Source organism: Micromys minutus (genome assembly GCF_963924665.1).
Source record: "Micromys minutus genome assembly, chromosome: 32".
Classification (NCBI taxonomy): domain Eukaryota; kingdom Metazoa; phylum Chordata; class Mammalia; order Rodentia; family Muridae; genus Micromys; species Micromys minutus.
In genome coordinates this window covers 23,156,156-23,175,163 of record NC_137967.1, presented here as the reverse complement: position 1 = coordinate 23,175,163, position 19,008 = coordinate 23,156,156, and the positions used below count along the sequence as shown (strand labels likewise).

Sequence of the window (19,008 nt, the reverse complement as noted above, 5' to 3'; positions counted from 1 at the left end):
CTTTTGTGGTTTTACTTTTATTTGCTTTTTCTTCCTGTCACATCTGTATGAAGTTGGTTTTTCTCCCCATGACTGCAGAAACTATGGAAAAGTCAGCTTCTGTTCTCTTGAACAAAAGAGTCTGTACAGTGTCATTCAGCTGGAGCCCCTTTCTCATTATTCCTTTTTAAATAGAGATGTGTTTTATGAAACGTGCTGTTTGGAGCTATGTAGGTGTAGCACAGGAGTAGACTGCCTGTCTGGCTGGCTCTCAAGTTCCCAAGCTTCATTTGCAGAACACAAAAAAGGGAAATGTAAATATTATTTGGGTATATTGGGTGCACCAATTTTAATGAAATGTTCTTTAAATTTCGAATTTCTATATCACAAATATCAAAAAGTATGTCTTTCCCCTTCCTTTCCCCTAAATAGAAGCTCTTTAAACAGAGTCCTCAAGTACAATTTAATAAGCTGGGGGTGTGGCTCAGTGGTAGAGACCCTGCCTCAAATCCCCCAGTAATGGGATGGAGCTCAGGAGTTTGTGCCTGGTATTTATGAGACCCGATTTCTCAGAAATAACTCTAGTCTCTAGTATCTTCATTAAGGAAGGAAAGAAGGAAGGAAGGAAAGAAGGAAGGAAGGAAGGAAGGAAGGAAGGAAGGAAGGAAGGAAGGAAGGAAAGAAAGAAAAAGACTACTAAGAGTCTTGAGACTGAAAAGTCTGAAAATGGTCACTTGAGGTACCAGAAATTATTCTCACCTCAGCCTGGTGAGAAATCATTCTGTGTGCTTATGACATTGGTCTGAGTGGTGAGATCTAGTTTCTTGCCTCCTCTTTCTGCTTCTCTCTTGATGTCTTCTGTCTGGCCAGTGCCAGTCAAATCTTTGTACTGGTCCAGATCTGAATCTATTACTGGGCCATCAAGAGAACTGACAGTCTGTAATGGTCCTGGCTAACCAAGCCACAGAGCAGATTGTTTTCTACTGGATGGATGAGTTTACCTTAGGGACACAAGGTGAGCAGAGGCTAGCCTTCCTATGGGTAGATGACATCTCATTCATGTTACATCTGTCTTGTCTGTGTGTATAAAGTTTCTTATGTGTGTGTGTGATCTTGCCTTAGTTAGCAAGCAGGCACCACTCCTGCCTAACTTACTGCACCATTGTTTATAAAGGATGTTAGTATGTACAAACTTTGGTGTCTGAAGCAGGGCTTCCATAGATATTGAGGGACCATTGCATTGACTATGTGTTTCTCACTTAGAAGGTGATTCCTAGTCCTTCATTAGCATAGGGAAGATCCTCTTGGATATATAGTATGGATGGAAAGAACCAACCCTACAGAATTATTATCTGACGTCCATATGCATGCCATGGCATACCCATACCTACATACTGTGATAAAGTAATACTAAGTAAAAATTAACTTATAACTCCACAAAGTGTTTATCTGTCCCCAGGAAAATGGTTCAGCATGCTAGTGGATCTGCCTTTTCCCGATCCCTTCAGCTGTAGTCGTAGCTCTGACACAGCAGTCCTGCTGGCTTTGGTTCCTTCTTCCCCAGGTTGTTCTGTTATGTGTGACCCTTATGTATGCTGTCAAGATCTAGACTTGTGCAGTGTTGTCTACTGTCTTTATAGTCCCTGGCTCGGCAGCCCCTGTCTCGGCGCAGGCAGCTGCTCCGGGAGAACTTTGTGGAGACAGAGGGTGAGTTTGTCTTCGCCACCTCCTTGGACACCAAGGATACTGAGCAGATTGCGGAGTTCTTAGAGCAGTCAGTGAAGGGTGAGTGTAACTGCTCTTCTCTCCCAGGGTTTGAGGTTTGCTGTATCTGTGCTGACCACGTTCCCTTCTCCCAAACCCTGAGATTTGCATGGAATCCTGTCAGCTTATGTCTTGTGAACCGCTGTTTCCTTAGTCAGGCTTCCATGTTTCCTACAGACTCCTGTGAGGGCCTGATGGTGAAGACCCTGGATGTTGATGCCACCTATGAGATTGCCAAGAGGTCACACAACTGGCTCAAGGTGATCTGGCCTCTGGCCTTCCCAGTGCAGATGTCTATCCCCACTGTGCACTCCCTAACTGAGTGTGGAATCCCACTGATACTATCCCAGTCAGATGTCCTTCCTTAGTAGAGTATGGTTAATGGCCTAGCCTAAGCCTTAGGGATATCATGGTGAGGAAGCCAAACCTGGTCTTCATGTCATCTGTCCTTGTGTCCTTGTTGCATGAAGTGTACAAAGAAGAGGCTTCTGGACTGTGTCCAGGGTGACCTGCCTCTGTAGAACTTATGGAAAGAGTCAACTTGGTTAGGGACGGTCTTGAGAGGATCCTGGGTAGTTCAGAGGCGTTCTCTGGAAGTGACATCTGGGCCCAGCAGTGGACAGCAGGAAGGGGTGGGTTGTGTGAAGAGGGTAGAGTAGGTGGGCAGCAGAGCCGCAGGTGCAATGGCCCCGAGGGGGGATAGGCTCCGTATTACAGAGCAGGTTGTAAAACTGTAGCATCTTGGGCCTTGTGAGATGAAACTGGGTTCTTTTCTGAAGGTTGCAGGGAGCCAGCAGGATCTTAGTGAAAGTCATGCAATACTGTTGTCATTTTGCAGTGGTTCTATGGCTGCTCCTTAGAGAATAAGCCGGAGGGTATAGGATTGGGCAAAAATGTGGAGAGTAGGGGAACGTTTTCTGGTACTAAATGACAGATGAAGGCTCTTGGGAGCTGTGCAAGGCACTCTCGCTATACATATTTTTTCTTTGTTCTGGTCTGTTTCTCTTGTCTAGAATCATGTCATTGTGTAGAAACTTCCTTGCCTTAGCAATAGTTCAGTCTTGTTCCCAAGACCTTAAGCACCGGCATGACACTCAGCTGGTGCTCCATAACGGTTTCTTGAATGGGTAGGTAAGTGAGGGAATGGGTTGAGTGAGTTGACATTGACTGTGTGTGAACTGAAGCAAAGAGGAAAACAAGGTGACTCCTAAACTGGCATGTCGTCTCTGGGGGTGAGGCAGGAAGATCCAGATTCTAACTCAGCCTGGGAAGATAAAAGATGATTCCCCTCACAAACCTCCAGCTCATTTGCTTTGCTTCAAGCTGAAAAGCACTTTTACCTACAGCTTCCCATGAACCTTGCTTCTCTTCCTCAAGCACAAGCGTCAAGTAGCAAGTTCCCATCTGCCCTTCTGCCCCTCTCATTCTTTACTTATCTCCTCCAGCTGAAGAAGGATTACCTTGACGGTGTGGGCGATACTCTGGACCTTGTGGTGATTGGTGCCTACCTGGGCCGGGGAAAGCGGGCTGGCCGGTATGGGGGCTTCCTGTTGGCTGCCTACGATGAGGAGAGTGAAGAGCTGCAGGCCATATGCAAGGTCCTGGGGCCTGGGTATTGGTCATAGAATTGGGAGGGATGTAGTTCTAATCTGGGCTGTACCTGTCACTATGCATGTACAGGTTCAGTCAACTCTGTTGATTGATAAATGAGTGACATTTTACATGTTTACCCATGTGATCGAGTGGCTTGTAATTTCTCATATTTTTAGGCACTAGTTTGTTGCCATTTTACAATATTTATCCAGAATGGAGTTTTAAAAGCACTAGTGTTATGGTAGAAGGCAAGAAATAATAAGGCTACTAATACAGACAGCACCTGTCTAGTTAGAAACTTACATAAGTAGTTATAGGTAGCTGCCAGCACAGACTATTACTATTACATTTTAGCATTGCCTTGGTAATGTTAAGAGTAGGAGTGGTAAGTGGTGGTTCTAGCTTGTGATCCCAGGCACCTGGGAGGTATGGAGTCAAAGGCCAGTGCCATCCTCGGTATGAAACTAGGAATGTAGCTCAGTAGTACAGCTGTTGCCTAGAATCCCCCAGGGAAGGGCTGGGTCTGTGGCTCAGTGGTAGAGCCCCTGCCTAGAATCCCCTGGTAAGGAGCTGAAGATATGGCTTAGTGATGAGATCATGCCTAGATATTGGAGGAAGTCAGCAGAGGAGTGTGGATTGTTCTTTATAAAACAAAAGACAGTGGATGAAAAGTATAGCCTTTCAGGGCAGGGACTGTGGCTGGTAGCTCAGTAGTATCACCTTACTTCATCTCAGGTGGCAAGAACAGTGTTAGTGCTGGACCAGCTGGCCAGACGAGCTTCTAATCTGCCATTTTCTCCTGCAGCTGGGAACGGGATTCAGCGATGAGGAGCTGGAGGAACATCACCAGAGCCTGCAGGTGGGCCCTGTGACTGCCCAGTGCTTCTCACCACACTTACTCTGTGCAGGGCTCTGGCTTCATGGGATCCCAGAACATCCAGATTCAAGTCCCAGATCTACTAGCTACTTCCTGGTGATGCTGTCCAAGGGACTACATGTCCCAGCCCAGCACACATGTGGCCATTGGGTTCCCTGAGTGCCATGGGCCTCTAGAAAAGGATGATTTTTATTAGTGGGCTCAGACATTTTATGGTGTGAAGCTCTGCCATGTGTGTTAGTATCTTCAGGTCTGACCCATCTGTGTCCCAGTTTTGGATATGTCTCTGGTGTTCCCCCAAGCTTGTGCCTCCCTCCCTCAAAAACTCCTCCCCTTGTGTGTTGTGTCTTTGTCTTATATCTCTGTCTCTCTGGCTTCTGCCTCTATTTTTAGTAATCCTCTCAGTCCCATTGTGTCTCCTTTCTTTTCCCATTTCCCTTTGATATTTCTTGTTTAGCTTTTTGACTTTAAGGACTGCTCCATTTTTTTTTTTTTCTCCCCTTCTCTCATTCCTAATTTCCATCTCCCTAAGCCTTGGTCCTTGCTTTGAGATTTAAACTCAAATTTTCTCCATTTTTACTCCATTTAAACTCCAAATTTAAACTTCATTTTCTCTGCTTCCTGCAGGCCCTTGTATTGTCTACCCCACGCCCCTATGTGAGGATTGATGGGGCAGTGGCCCCAGACCACTGGCTAGACCCAAATGTTGTGTGGGAGGTGAAGTGTGCTGATCTCTCCCTGTCCCCCATCTACCCTGCTGCACGGGGCCTGGTGAGTGCTGGTGTCTGGGAAGGACTATTGGAGGGAAGGAAGGTAGAGGTGATGGGAAGAGAGCTTGGGATGTGCTGTTCCTGTATACTAATCAAAAACCTTTAAATATATTTGGGTGTCAGATATCATTCTCAGCTATAAAAGAAGACAGTGACATTAATCCCTTTGGTAGCATCTCACCTTCTCCAAAGTAACTTGAGAACTCAGACTTATAAGAAAGTTCAGCATATCTCACCAGTGTTTCCTTCATGACTGAAGTCACACAGAATTAGTTGTCATGGTACCAAGTTTTGCAATTCCATGGCTAATGTCCATATGTCAGAACAGATCAGTGATACAGACTTGGTGGCTCTAACAGTCATTGGGCAGCACACAGGAGACAGTGCAAGTCAACTTAAAGGGCTCTTTCTTTGACCTTCTTGTTGTGAAGCTTGGTTGCTACGTACTTTCTGAGTAGAAGCAGACTTGCAGTTTGCAAAGTGAACCTCCTAGGTTTTTGCTGTTGTTGTTTTTTATGGTTTTCTTAGTGCTTAAGTTAACTGCTTGGCTATTAGAACCCCTCACTGTGGGATTCTAGGCAGATGCTGTACCACTGAGCTATGTCCTCAACCCCTCATTCTAGGTAGGGGCTCTACCACTGAGCCATGCCCTTAATCCTCACTGGGGGAATCTAGGCAGGGGCTCTACCACTGAGCTACACTCCTAGCTTCTCACTGGGGGAGCAGGTACTCTCCCATTAAGCTGTGCCCTCAGCACATCATTGGTAGATTCTAGGCAGTGGCTGTACCTCGAGCCAAGTCCCTTCACTGAGGTGTTATTGCTTTATCATACCCCTCTATTTTCTCCTGGGTTTTTGTTTTGTGTATCTTTGTTTATTTAGAGAGAAGTTCTCATTAACCCACACAGGCCTTGAACTTGAGATTCTTTTGCCTCGTCGTCCTAAGCACCTAGGATTGCAAGCAAGTTCTACCAGGCTTGGTATATTTCATTAACTTTTTACAGTAGAGAGCCAGGGCCCTTGGCACCAAGTGTAAAGAGCCACCTTTGTCCTACCTTACTATGACTTACCCATAGTTTAATAACTGCTGTATTACCCATGTAATCCTCACAGAAATGCCAGTCTTTGCACCTGTGTTCATAGGCGAGAAAGAGATAGCTTCATAGAGAGCTATGCTAACTAACTGCTTCTTAGCTCAGAAAGCTGCTAACTGAAATTAAATCCCTGACTGCTTTTCAGCACTCATGGTTATCAGGATGCTAACAACATAAGTATAGGAGCTTATGTTTTCTGAGTATTACAGTGCATCAGGTACTAAGATTTTCAAACTTGCTGACACCTTCTTTAACCCTCATGGCCCATTGCTCAGCCCCATTGAGCTAAGGCCCAGGTCAGGAAAGAAGAGTCCAGATAGAGACTGTAGTCACTTGTCAGCTTACTGCACTTACAGTCCAGCAGAGCCCCTTTCCCTACAACTACTCTTTCCCACAGGTGGACAAAGAGAAAGGGATCTCTCTTCGTTTCCCTCGGTTCATTCGTGTCCGTAAAGACAAGCAACCAGAGCAAGCCACTACCAGTGACCAGGTGAGGCCCTGGGTAGAGGGTTGATTCTGGTTAGGAGCTCTAGAAATGGGACTAACTGGGGAGCTGCTGATTCCTCCTACCCCCACTCTCCTCAGGTGGCCTCTTTGTACCGGAAGCAGAGTCAGATTCAGAACCAGCAAAGCTCAGACTTGGACTCCGACACTGAAGATTATTAACCTCCTGGTCTTCTGGGCCTGGGGTGGAGGTTGAAAGAAGATGGGTACTATTGGGCTATGGTGTTGACTGATGTGTGGGAGGTCACAGGGGTGAGATCCTGGACCTGGGATGCTTCATTTTATTCAATAAATAACTATCAGATGTCTACTTGGTGAAGAGGTCTATATTGAGGTCTGTGGTGTTGCTCTGATGTGGACACTGTTAGCTCTCTTTTGCAGATGCAGATGAAGACACAGAAACTGCCAGTGCCCTTGCCAGTAGCATCAGCACTTAGTTCTACAGTCCAGTAGCTTTGCTGGCAGTCACTCCCTCATCTTTCTAATAAAGTCTCCTGTCCAAGGACAGCTTGGTAAACGAACAGGTTTCCCCAGAGCTAGAGCAAGGATTGAAAGAAAAAGGAGACATGGTTAGTTAAAGCTGCAACATGACTTTGTCCTGACTTGAGGCCTAAGCCTCATGGTGGCCTTGTTTATTAGTCCTCTTGTAAAACTCTTTAATTACATGCAGAAAGATAGCTTCAGTTTTGAGATAAGGAACCAGCAAGTTAATCTAGGATCCTGTAACTAACTGTCTTTGGAGATCAGGGACAAATGATGATCAAAGAGGCTGCCACTGCCTATATCCTCTGAGTCTGCCCTGTCCAGAACTACATTTCAAATGTAAATGTACCTTCCTGGGCTTCAATCCTAAGCTTTTTTTGCTCTGAACTTCAGATGCAAATGTGCTTAATTCTAGCTCTTACAGGGCGCAGCACAGAAGCCAGTTTCTTGCCTATGATCAGCTTTAAGGTGTCCTGAAAAAATTAATATTTCTCCGCCACCAACTGACCAGAGGTGCCAAAAATGCTCTCCAGTCTCCATGCTCTTGGGAGACAGTGACACAGTTCCCAGGTGTGTGGTTCCATTTGTGCCATCTACTGTCTTGTCACCAGACATCACCTCAATCATTAGAGTATCATTTCAGTCATCATTCCACAAGATGAGGAAGTGACAGCAGCTGCTTTGCTTATGGTTGTGCCCCTGACACAATGTCTGGTGTATGTCAGGTTCTCAGAAGTACTAGCTGAGTGCTAGCCTCCTTTGGCACATGACCTGAGAGTAGGCATTACTGCTAGTCTAACCCCAGTGTCCTGTCCCTTTATTTGTGTGCTTCAGTGTTCACAGGGGGTACAGATAGCCCTAGCCACTCTGGTCCCATGAAGGTCACCTGAGGTTGAAGAAGATGCAGACAAGTTTCGGAACTTCAGCAGATGTGATAGGCTCCTAAGATGACAGGGAGAATCTTCTAGAAAGCCTTGTTTACCTGAGATGAATTGGCCTGTGCCCTCAAACCCTCCAGACTGCTCATGTACTGTGAGATGAAGAGGCCTCTCTATGGGTAGCTGAAATTTGTTACATTCTCCATGGACCCACTCCTCAGCTCACTAATGATAAAAGTGAGCTTGCCAGCTACCAAAGAGGCTAAGGAGTAACAAAGCTAGTCATTGGGAGTAGTATGTGCTTCCCAGTGCCATTCCTTTATCTGGAGCTTGTTCCTCACTGTCTCTTATGGCTTGTTATGAAGAGACAGTTGTTCTGGGCACACTGCCCACCATCACACCTGCAAGTTTATTGCCATCTTGGCAACAAAATCGAGGCACTGCTCAGGTTGCTGCCAGGAGCACCTAGTTCTTGACAATTTAAAGGGTGTGTGGTGATTGATCTCTAACCAGTTTTCTTCCAAGCAAGCTAAGTCCTGCCGAAGGGCTGGCAGACAGCAGAGATTAAGCTTGCCTTCTAGACTTAATTACCAGAAGACAGACTTAGTCTGCCTTAGCAGACAGAACCTGGAAGAAGAACCATGATATGCAACCAGAGGAGGCTGTTCATCAAGGGAACACCCAGCTCTAGAATGGAACCATGAACATAGCAATGATCTCATTTGGGTTAGGGGAAGCCAAGAGGTTAGGGATTAATGGTCAGTCAGATGCTTGTAGGTTTAGGGATCAACAAAATATGGAAATGTGAAAAGTTGTGCTATAACTGTTTTGCATATGGAGCTCCTCAGGACAGGGCCTTTGGAGATTCCAGCCCACTTGGCAAGGACTGGTGGAAATGTTACTGAGATCTTTATGTCTCAGGCCCTCAGGTGTTGGCTGTGTTTACTTTTAAGGTAATCTTTAGTTTTCCTTTGTCACTTATGATTGCAATTGAGCTTACTAGGAACAGAAGCCTCTTTCTGGGAAGAGTCTGTTAAGTCTTCTAAAGCTTCTATAAGGGAATTAAGACTTCTTTGTGGTTTATTGCTTTTCTTCCCTCTTTGGAACAGAAAAACCGGTTCTCCCTACTACACTTAGCTGTCTCTACAATCACTGACTAAGCTGAAGAAAGTCTCTAAGGTTAATGATTCTGGTTTACTTAGCTGTTCTAGAGAAGAGGTTACTACATTTTATGGACTTAGGAGGTGGTTTCTTAAGAAGTGGCATTAAGGGAACACATAAGTAAAAATTGAAGGGTGGTAAAGGTACCAAAAAATATAACAAAGGATTCTAAATCTCCCAGTTTCCTTGGAAGTAAAAGTGAAAGTAGAAACTGCAAGGAAGAAAAGAAACTTGAACTTGATTCCAGCAGTTAAGAATCAGGCATCAATCATAACCATTCTGGGAATGTATTTAAAAAAAAAAACAAAACCAAACAGGATCATATTTTAAAAATCTACTAATATAAAAGTGGTATGTAAACCATTTAGATTTACATCTGGAAAATATTCTAGGTATAGTGTACTCTCTGCTGACTCCAGAAATATAACAGCATGCCCTTAATAAAATTTAGCCTTAGGGCTTGTGCCTGCTAGCCTGGGTACACTATGAATAGGATGTGACTGGGGAGATATAATCGTTTTGGTTTGCAATATAAAATTCATGCTTAGATAAGAGATAATGGTTAATGCTTAGATATGGGTAAAGTTCAGTGACAAGGGAGTAGGGAAGAGAAACTAAAATGAGTAAGTATTATGATTTATGGAAAGTGATTAAAAGGAAACAAATGGAAACTACTCATGCTTAAATGCTTTAGAACTTGTATAGATAAAGATGGCTTGAGCTAGTGGGGTTACTTGCATGAATAGTAGCTGGTGGATAGTGTCTTTATTCTTGTTGCTGCCATACCTCCAACCTGTGTTTTCAAAACCTGGCTGGAGTCAGGCAGAAATGGGTTCCCCATAGTATGAATGGTGTGTGCCTGCTGACAAGACCCATTGTCTGGTTTTGTTTTGCTTAGTTGGGCTTGCTGAGTAGCCCATGCTGTCCTCAGATACCTAGTGTTGACAAGTGTGCAGCATTGTACTCTGCCATGATCTAGCTTTTAGAAAGTCACTGTTGCTAGGTCAACACTAGTTGAGTTGGGGCAGCTTTTAAAGCAATTCTTTGAAAGCAGCACTTAAATGTTCTGGCCTGAGTTTAGTTTTTTTATTCCTACTGGAGAGCAGAAATTTCATTTTCACTATATTCATTCATTTGTATGTATGCTACAGCATAGATGAAGTCGGAGGCCATCTTGAGGGAGTTAGTTCTCAAGTTCTTGGACCATTTGGGTCCAAGGGAATGAACCTGGGCAGTCAGGCTTAACAACAAGCTCCTTTACTCACAGAGCCATCTTGCTGACACTTTATCATTGAGCACAGTTCTGAAAAACCATAACGTTTTTCATTTTCTTGTATGATATACTTTAACCTTCTTCCTCTCATTCCCCCTTCAGTTGCTTCTCTTTTCTTTCTCCTTCTCTATATAAAACCTAGGAACCACAAATGGGATATTTACCTTTCTGGACCTGAGAATTCATCTCATAATAGTTTTAGCCTTTATTCTGCAAATGACATATTCTTTATGGCTGAATAAAAGTTCTTTGTGCACACAGATCACATTTTCTTTATCTATTCCTCTATTAGTGGACACCTGGGAGGGTTCCATAATTTGGCCATTGTGACTACAGCTGTTAAGATTACAGTGGACACTGATTTGCAAGTTTCTGTAGAACCCTTCAGCAGTTTCCAGGAGTTAGGTATAGCTGGGTCTTTGGGTAGATCTGTTTTTAGTTCTTTTTTTTTTTTTTTTTTTTTTTAATTAAGGAAATTCCACACCGATTCCTATAGTGCCTGGACTAATTTACATTCCTACCAAACTTATATAATGGTTCATTTTGGTTTGACTTCTCACCGTTGACTTGTTTTCCTAATGACTGCTGCCATTTGACTGGAGTAAGGTAGACTCTCAATATAGTTTTAATTTACATTTACTCAATGGCTAGTGATAATTTTTTAAAAATTACTTGGCTATTTATACTTCCTCTTTTGAGAACTATTCATTTCATTTGCCCATTTTATTGATTGGGTTTGGTTTCTTGAGTTTTTTATATATTGTAGATGTTCATTTTCCATCTGAGATGTAGTTAGCAAAGATTTTCTCTAATTCTGCAGGGTGTCTTTCCACTCACAGTTTTGAGAGTTTGCAATCTCATTTGTTAATTCCCAGCATTATTTCCTGAGTATGTGCAGTCCTCAGAAAACCCTGTGTCTTCTCAAACTTCTTGTATCTTAAAATGATTACCGTAATTTACCCTAATTTTTTTTTTTCTCTAACAGGAGCTTCAGGTCTTAAAATTGTTGGGTAATTCTTCATATCATGAGGAATTGAGTTAGGGTGCATTGGGTGATAACACCAACCTATAAAGAATTACTTAGCCCAAGCCTGACTTTCAGCTCCATTTGCAGAAACAGTGTCTAGGAACTGAAAACAATACACTCTACTCCCAGTCAAACCACAAAAATGTCAATAGCTACCTTTGTGTTTTTCCACACACACACACACACCACAGACACACACGTCTTTTAGTAAAAGTGCTCGATCTTCATCCTGTGGAAAGGCTGCCCCCCACCCCCACCTCTTGCTGTTCCCTTAAGGCAGTCTCTGCCTGTTGAGATGGAGTCTGACTCTTCTCTGCCTCACTTTTCTTACAAAGATGTCGGATCCATTTAGAACAGACCTTTGTAGAAGGTGAGAGATAGAGATCCAGCTTTATTCTTTTGCATGTGAATACCCAGTTATTCTAATACTGCTTATTGACGAGACATTTTCTCTAGTGTATGCATTTGGCATCTTTGTCAAAAATCAGGTTGCTGCAACCCGCAGGGGTTCTGTGCTGCTCCATTCTGTGTTTACCAGTATAGGTGAGCAGGAACTCTTGACTCTCCTGAAACATAGCTGTGTTGCTTGCCTGTGGAGGGTTGTGATAAGTCTTATGATCTCACTGAAAACCTAGTTTTCTTACATACAAGTTGATCATTGCCTGAAGGAGACATGAATATGAAATATCAGTTGCTGAATGATAGACAGTATTGAATGTGAAGTAGGTAGCAGTGTTCTGTGTGACAAGTCATTTACTCTCTGTGTCTTTCTTTCTCTGTAAAATGGGGACAAAAAAGAACCACGTTTTATGGTTCTAAAAGTAACCACTGAGGGTCATGAGAATTTTGTTAATACATAAGATGTACTCACCCCCTGCTAGCAGCCGCTGAGCCCCGCTAACTACCTATCACCCGCTGCTGCCCCCCTGGCCACACCATGGAGCGTCTTGATAAAGCAGCGCTGAATGCGCTGCAGCCTCCAGAGTTCAGAAATGAAAACTCTTTAGCTGCAACCCTGAAGACACTCCTGTTCTTCACAGCTTTAATGATCACAGTTCCTATCGGGTTGTATTTTACAACCAAATCTTACATATTTGAAGGTGCCCTTGGAATGTCCAGTAGAGACAGCTATTTTTATGCTGCAATTGTTGCTGTTGTTGCTGTTCATGTGGTTCTGGCACTGTTTGTCTATGTGGCCTGGAATGAAGGCTCATGACAATGGCGTGAAGGCAAACAGGATTAAAGTGAACATCATCTTTTGATAGCATGAAATTTATTTTTTGAATATGTTAAATAATTCTGGGGTATTGATAATAAATACATTTGTTTGAATAAAGTTAAAGAGTCAGTCGAATTTGGCTAAATTTTGACCCACCCAATAATATGGTTACTTTGAACTTTGAATCTCCATTTGCAAATGAAAATTTGGAAACGTTGGAAAGGTACAGATGTATATGTTAAATGACTTAGCTCTTATCCTAGGAAGAATTTACCTATCTTACAGTAACAAAACTGATAGTGATTTGGCTTATACTTGCTTTTCAATGTTATTTTTTTTGGGTATATTAAGAAATACTTAGTGAAGCAAATCTAAATTTATTTATTTATTTATTTATTTATTTATTTATTTATTTATTTATTTATTTATTTATTTTTTAGTGAAGGACTTGGCTGGAAAAATACCAGGTCCTTGGGTTTCAGATTCTACTTTTCTTAAAAGTTACTTACATTGTAGTCATTTTTGTTAATCTGACTTTTTGGTCAGTGAGGAAAGGTCACTCTCACATTCCATTGTTTTATGGGGAAAGTCACTGAAATCACACTACTCATGCAAAAGGACAGAGAACTAGGCTGACTGCCAGCATTACGAATAGCACACTAACATCATGTCCTCAGTTTGCTTTGAAATTAGGTTTCAGTTGCAAAGTTTTATCGGAATCCTGTTTAATGTGTTGACCTAGTTTAAAATAGATACTCTGATACGTTTTAGCATGCCAAAATATTTAGCATTCACCCACTGAGAGCATACAATCTTGAAACATCACAATTCTTATGAAGATTTTTTGGTCTGTTAATCTTCTTTTATGATAACTAAATTACATCCTGAGTATAAGCTACATCCTAAAATAATCCTTAAAGTCTTTTTTGATGAGAACAACCCTGCCTTGGGGAAGAAAGCCCAGTTTCCTTGGCACCTTCAGTCTATGGTCAGACAAACCACTTGGTACTGTGTATATGTATAAGAATACTGTCCCCCAAATATTATTATTATTTCTGATTAAACAGCATAATATATTCTGTAAAATACTGGAAAATACATATACAAATAATGTTACTACCTGCAGATTATCAGTAGTTTACTTTACAACTCCTGTACAGCTTTGAATGATGTTTCTTAATGCTGGTTACATAGACACTAAAACCTTGTTTTAAATTCAGATCTTGTTACCTTCAACAAAGAGTTGTTGGCAGTTTTTCAGATGCGTGATAATTGCCTATTGTCTTACAAAGCGTATACTGTATAAGATGTACTCAAAGACATACTTTTTTAGGATTGGCAGTGGAACAGTTGTTAGCCCCATTCCATCACTGTTACAGGGTGGGCATGGCATTGTTGATACCTTTAGTTGGGGTGGAGAGAAGAGTGAATGGTGATGATCTGATGGAGAACCTAGATCAACTCCTTTGCTTCACTTGTGTTGTTACTTGCTCTTAATGACTGTACAGAATGCTGGTTTTCAGTCTCTGAGATCTTGGCTGTGGTAACACCTTTGCGTTTTTCTTTTGGAGTCCTGACCATGCCCTTAGCCAGCAACTCTGGTTAATCACTTGAGGAATGCTTGCTTGAAACTATCAATATAAGACTGACTTTCCTGGGATGCCTTTATTCTTTTTCCTCTATTTTCATGGTACATGGTGCCCCCCTTGCCTCCCAAAAATGTGTAACTGGTAGTTGTCAGGCTCATTCAGATTTTGTGATTATCAAATCTGTATATGACTAGACACCATGTTTCCCACTCTATTCTGGATTACTGAAGAATTGTCTAGAATTCTATAGTCCTTTGTTTTTCTTAACCCCAGCCCCTCTACTTTCTCTTGCCTTAGGATAAAAAAATTTTAAAAACCCTAATAGATTGTCTCTCTTTCTCTACCCCCCCCCCCCCCCTGTTATCATAGGGGTTGGGCTAAAACCTGATCTCATTGATTCTCAAGAGCTGTTTACCTTTTTGAAAAATTTATTTACATTTCAAATGTTGCTCCCCTTTCTGGTCTCCCCTCCATGAGTTCTTCACCCCCTTACCTTTTGCTTCTGAGTGTTCCACCACAAATGCATCCACTCCCACCTCACCCCTCTAGCATCCCCCTTCTCTGAGGCATCAATTTTCTACAGGATTAAGCACATCCTTTTGCACTGAGGTCAGACAAGGCAGTCCTCTGCTATATATGTAGTAGAGGTCGCAGACCAGTCCATGTTTGTTCTTTGGTTGGTGGCTTAGCCTCTGGAGCTCTGAGGAATCTGGTTTGTTGATACTGTTAGTCTTCCTATGGGGTTGAAATCCCCTTTAGCACCTTCGGTCCTCCCCCTAACTCTTCCACAGGGGTCCCCAGGCTCAGTCCAGTGATTGGCTGTAAGTATCTGTATTTGTCTCAGCTGCTGGTAGAGCCCGTCAGAGGACAGCCATCCTAGGCTTTTGTCTGAAAGCATAACATAGCATCAGGAATAGTGTCAGGGATTGGGGCCTACACATGGGATGGATCCCAAGTGAGCCAGTCTCTGGATGGCCTTTTATTCAGCCTCTACTCTATTATTGTCTCTGCATTTTATTTAGACAAGAACAACTCTGGGTTAAGAATTTTGAAGATGGGTGGGTGGCCCTATGTCTCAAATGGGGTCCATGTCTACCTGCTGGAGGTGGTCTCTTTAGGTTCCATCTTCCCACCGTTGGGCATTTCAGCTAAGGTCATCCCCATTGTGTTCTGGGAGCCTCTCCTATACCTGTTTGTCTAGGATTTTCTAGAGGTCCCCGCCTCCCCCACCACTCATACTGTAATTTTCTGTTCATTCTCCTGGCCCTCTGGGCTTCTCTCCTGTCTTCCCCACATACCTACCATTGCCCTTAGGATGATATTTTTTTAGTTCCAATCAGCCACTCTGGAAATCAATCTGGAGGTTCTTCAGAAAATTGTAAATAGTTCTACCTGAAGACCCATCTATACCAGTCCTGGGCATATACCTAAAAGATGTTCTACCATACCACTACCGTGTTTGTAATAGCTAGAAGCTGGAAGTAGCCCAGATGTCCCTTAACCGAAGAATGGAAACAGAAAATGTGATTTATTTACACAGTGGAATACTACTCAGCTATTAAAAACAAAGCTGTTTACCTTTTAAAAAATTAATTTTTAAATTCGGCATTGAAAGAAGTATGTTTCATTGTCACATTTCTATACAAACTTTTTGTTGCTCCTTCCTGTCCCAACACTACCCTCTCCCCACTCCCCCCACCCCCCGTTTCTCTACTTGATCCTGCTGGTTTTTGTTTTTTTGTTTGTTTGTTTGTTTGTTTTGTTTTGTTTTTTGTTTTTTTTTTTTTTTTTTTTTTTTTGACTAGCCCTCTTCCCAATTCTTCATTCCTTATGATAGTAGCTTGAGATCACCTGTGGTTTACCACAGGAACTACGAGGTGCTGCAAGTCAGAGTCTCTGTTATCAAACTCGGACTCACAGTATGTATGTATCCCAAGAAGTCAAGTTAGGTAATGTCTTCACACTACAGAATGATAGTTGGTAAATGTATACTGGCACATCACCTGACACAATATGTGCATATGTGATATGTATTGCATATAGTTAAATATGTAGTATATATGTTTTGTGTGTATATGTACACATATCACTATATACAGATACAGTGCATGTAGTGGTATATATTGTATATAGATGTGTAGATTTTATATACCTGTAAATGTCTAGCCTAGTATATCTGTATAGACATATACATATATATAAATATATAGAGTAGATGGGTTATATGTTCATTAATGTAGTAAATATACAAATATATATATATCATTGTATACCTATGTGTGTACATGTGTATATGGTATGTATGTAGTATATATGTAAATGTGCATTATATTTATAGTATGTGTATGTGTGTAATATGTATATGCATATTTATGGTGTGCATATATACTGTATGGTGTGTGTGTATGCTGTATATGTAGTGAGTAAATGTGTATATAGTATGTGCCTATACTGTATATATGTAATGTGTATGTGTGTACATCTGTCTGTGTAGTATATATGTATGTATATTAATATACATGTATATGTTGGATACATTTGATGTTTGCACATGTTAATTTTGGAAGGACATGAGAAAAACATTGAAGATTGAGAAAATGTAGATTCTTTAAAAATAGGAGAGAGGCCATGTGGTTGTGGTGCATGACTTTAATCCCCAGTATTTGGGAGAGAAAAACAGATGGACCTGAGTTTGAAGCCAGCCTGATCTGGTCTACAGTAGAGTTCCAGGACAGTCCGGACTACACAGAAAAACCCTGTCTCAAAAAACCAAAACAAAACAACAACAAAACCATAACAGCAGCAGCAACAACAACAACAACAGCAACAACCAAACCAAACCAAACCAAAAGCATAAAAGGAAAAGTTCATATTAATTCCTTATTCTGTTTGACTTTTACTACCACCTGATAATAACTGATAAAATTAATGATTTACACAAAGATGTTGCTTACTGAGTGTAAGGTAGGATGTTAGTGATTTTATTTATAGTATAAATACACCATGAGATATGTTATTGTTTGCAGTTTACAAATAACCTCAAGACCTTGGCTAGATAAGTATTTTCTGGAGAAATTAGCAGGAAGTAATAGAATACCCAGTCTGTAGGCAATGATCTTTAAAACCATGACAAGTTTTTTTACTGCAGTAATTGATGTATTAAAATCTTTGTCTGCAGGTAATGGCCCTTGACCCTGACAAGTTAAGTGAAAATTATATTTTTCCTGAGAAATAAACAATGATTAACAGAAGATATTACAACTCACCTATGTAGGTGCAGTGTGTTTGGCTAAGGAGAGGAGGAGAATACAGAGGAGGAAGTGAACAGGAGAGATTGGAGCAATGGGGTCAGAGGCAAGTTTAGTGTGCAAGTGAGTCCTGGGACAGGCTCCACATTTGCCATTTGAACATCACAGTTATTTACCTACTGTCAAGGTGAGGGATCTGAGCTCAAAGACTGAATTTCACGTAGCTGTGACCCATTGTTTAAGGATATAAACCCATCATGGTAGGCAAGGCTTGGTGCTGGGACCTCATCATAGAGGGCTGGGATTGACTGTGCACTTTGTTAATTACCCCATGAACACAGAGCTAGAATAACAGGGATGCTGGCCTGTAAGGTGGAAGGCCCACTGGTGGTCCTACATCCTCCAGCTAGGTCCTGTTACCTAAAAGTTTCAGTCTCTTAAAACAGTGGCATCAACTGGGGACCAAATGTTGAAATACATGTGCCTGTGGTGACATTTTGTATGGAAACCATAGCAGGCCGGGGCTTGGTGGTTTATCTCTGGGTCCAGCATTTGGTCTCTGGCCTCCCTTTTTTCTCAGGGTTCTGCTGACTACAGTACGAAGATTGGAGAAAGAAGGAAGAAAGGAGGAAAAGGGCAGATGGTGACAGTACTTCCAAGTGAACGGCAGTGAGGAGCAAGGCATTAGGAAGACCAAAGAGGAAAGGATGTAGTCCAGAGACCTATATCTCTACTATAGTCATAGATTGGACCCTAGCTCAGTCAGAGTCAGAATCTTCATGTAGAAGCTGATGAGAGCAGATGCTTGTGTGTACATGTGCATAGGGCTGATTTAGTGTATCCTTTGAGAAGACTGACTCTCTCTTCGTAGCCATTAATTGCCTAGAGTTAATCCAGAGATAGGGCCATATGAGATTTCCCCATCTACATTTTCATGTCAACTAGAGTTTTTATTATGAAAGCTTTGTTCAGAAAACCATTACATTGAGGTTTCGTAGGTGCAGTTTCTCTGTCATGTTTAAAAGGACAAAATTAATGGGAATTATGGCCTCAGTTCTGCATGGCAAGTGTGACTGACATATATGACATCATATTTGTGTTTTTAGTGTAGAAAAGCTGGGGGGCGTTGAAAGCTTTTATAAAACCTAAGTACATATATAACAGTGTTTTGGAAAAACTCAGAAAGATCAGGGGTAGAAGTGGGGGACACTGTGCTCTTTGAGACAATAGAATATAAACATTTCAACTTTAAAAACAGCTGTGACTTGAGTGTTTATCCTTCTACCTATTTTTAATGTAAGCTTGACTTTAATCCCAGGAACAGGATTTCCAGTTAGTTCCCTTTGGACTCAGTTTCTAGTTAGTTCTTTACCACACCCAAAGGGTGCCAGCTTGCAATACAGATAACAAATAGAGAGCACTCTGCCCCTCCCCTCCAGAGGCTGGGTTTCCTTTAAATGCCCATCCAGACATTTGCCTGCCACTTTGGAGCAACCCTTGACCTCAGTATATATTGCTGGTTGCCACTCTTCCCCATCCATCTTTTCTCT

At 42.0% G+C, this 19,008-nt stretch overlaps 2 protein-coding genes across 2 annotated transcripts in view; both read left to right on the top strand.

Annotated features, from left to right (window-relative positions):
* LIG1 (DNA ligase 1) overlaps positions 1–6,850 on the top strand; it is a 32,651-nt gene extending 25,801 nt beyond the window's left edge. The window contains exons 22-28 of the mRNA XM_080908165.1: positions 1,620–1,764; positions 1,921–2,003; positions 3,189–3,341; positions 4,142–4,195; positions 4,841–4,984; positions 6,474–6,566; positions 6,662–6,850. Of these exons, the coding sequence (XP_080764291.1) occupies positions 1,620–1,764; positions 1,921–2,003; positions 3,189–3,341; positions 4,142–4,195; positions 4,841–4,984; positions 6,474–6,566; positions 6,662–6,742 (753 nt within the window). The 3' untranslated portion in view covers positions 6,743–6,850. The remainder of the gene's footprint in view (positions 1–1,619; positions 1,765–1,920; positions 2,004–3,188; positions 3,342–4,141; positions 4,196–4,840; positions 4,985–6,473; positions 6,567–6,661) is intronic.
* Positions 6,851–12,339: 5,489 nt separating this feature from the next.
* LOC308413384 (vacuolar ATPase assembly integral membrane protein Vma21-like) lies at positions 12,340–12,618 on the top strand (the record flags this gene model as incomplete). The annotated part of the gene is made up of 1 exon (XM_080908334.1): positions 12,340–12,618. The coding sequence occupies one exon, from the start codon at positions 12,340–12,342 to the stop codon at positions 12,616–12,618; it is 279 nt and encodes a 92-aa protein (XP_080764460.1).
* Between the last annotated feature and the right edge of the window lie 6,390 nt (positions 12,619–19,008).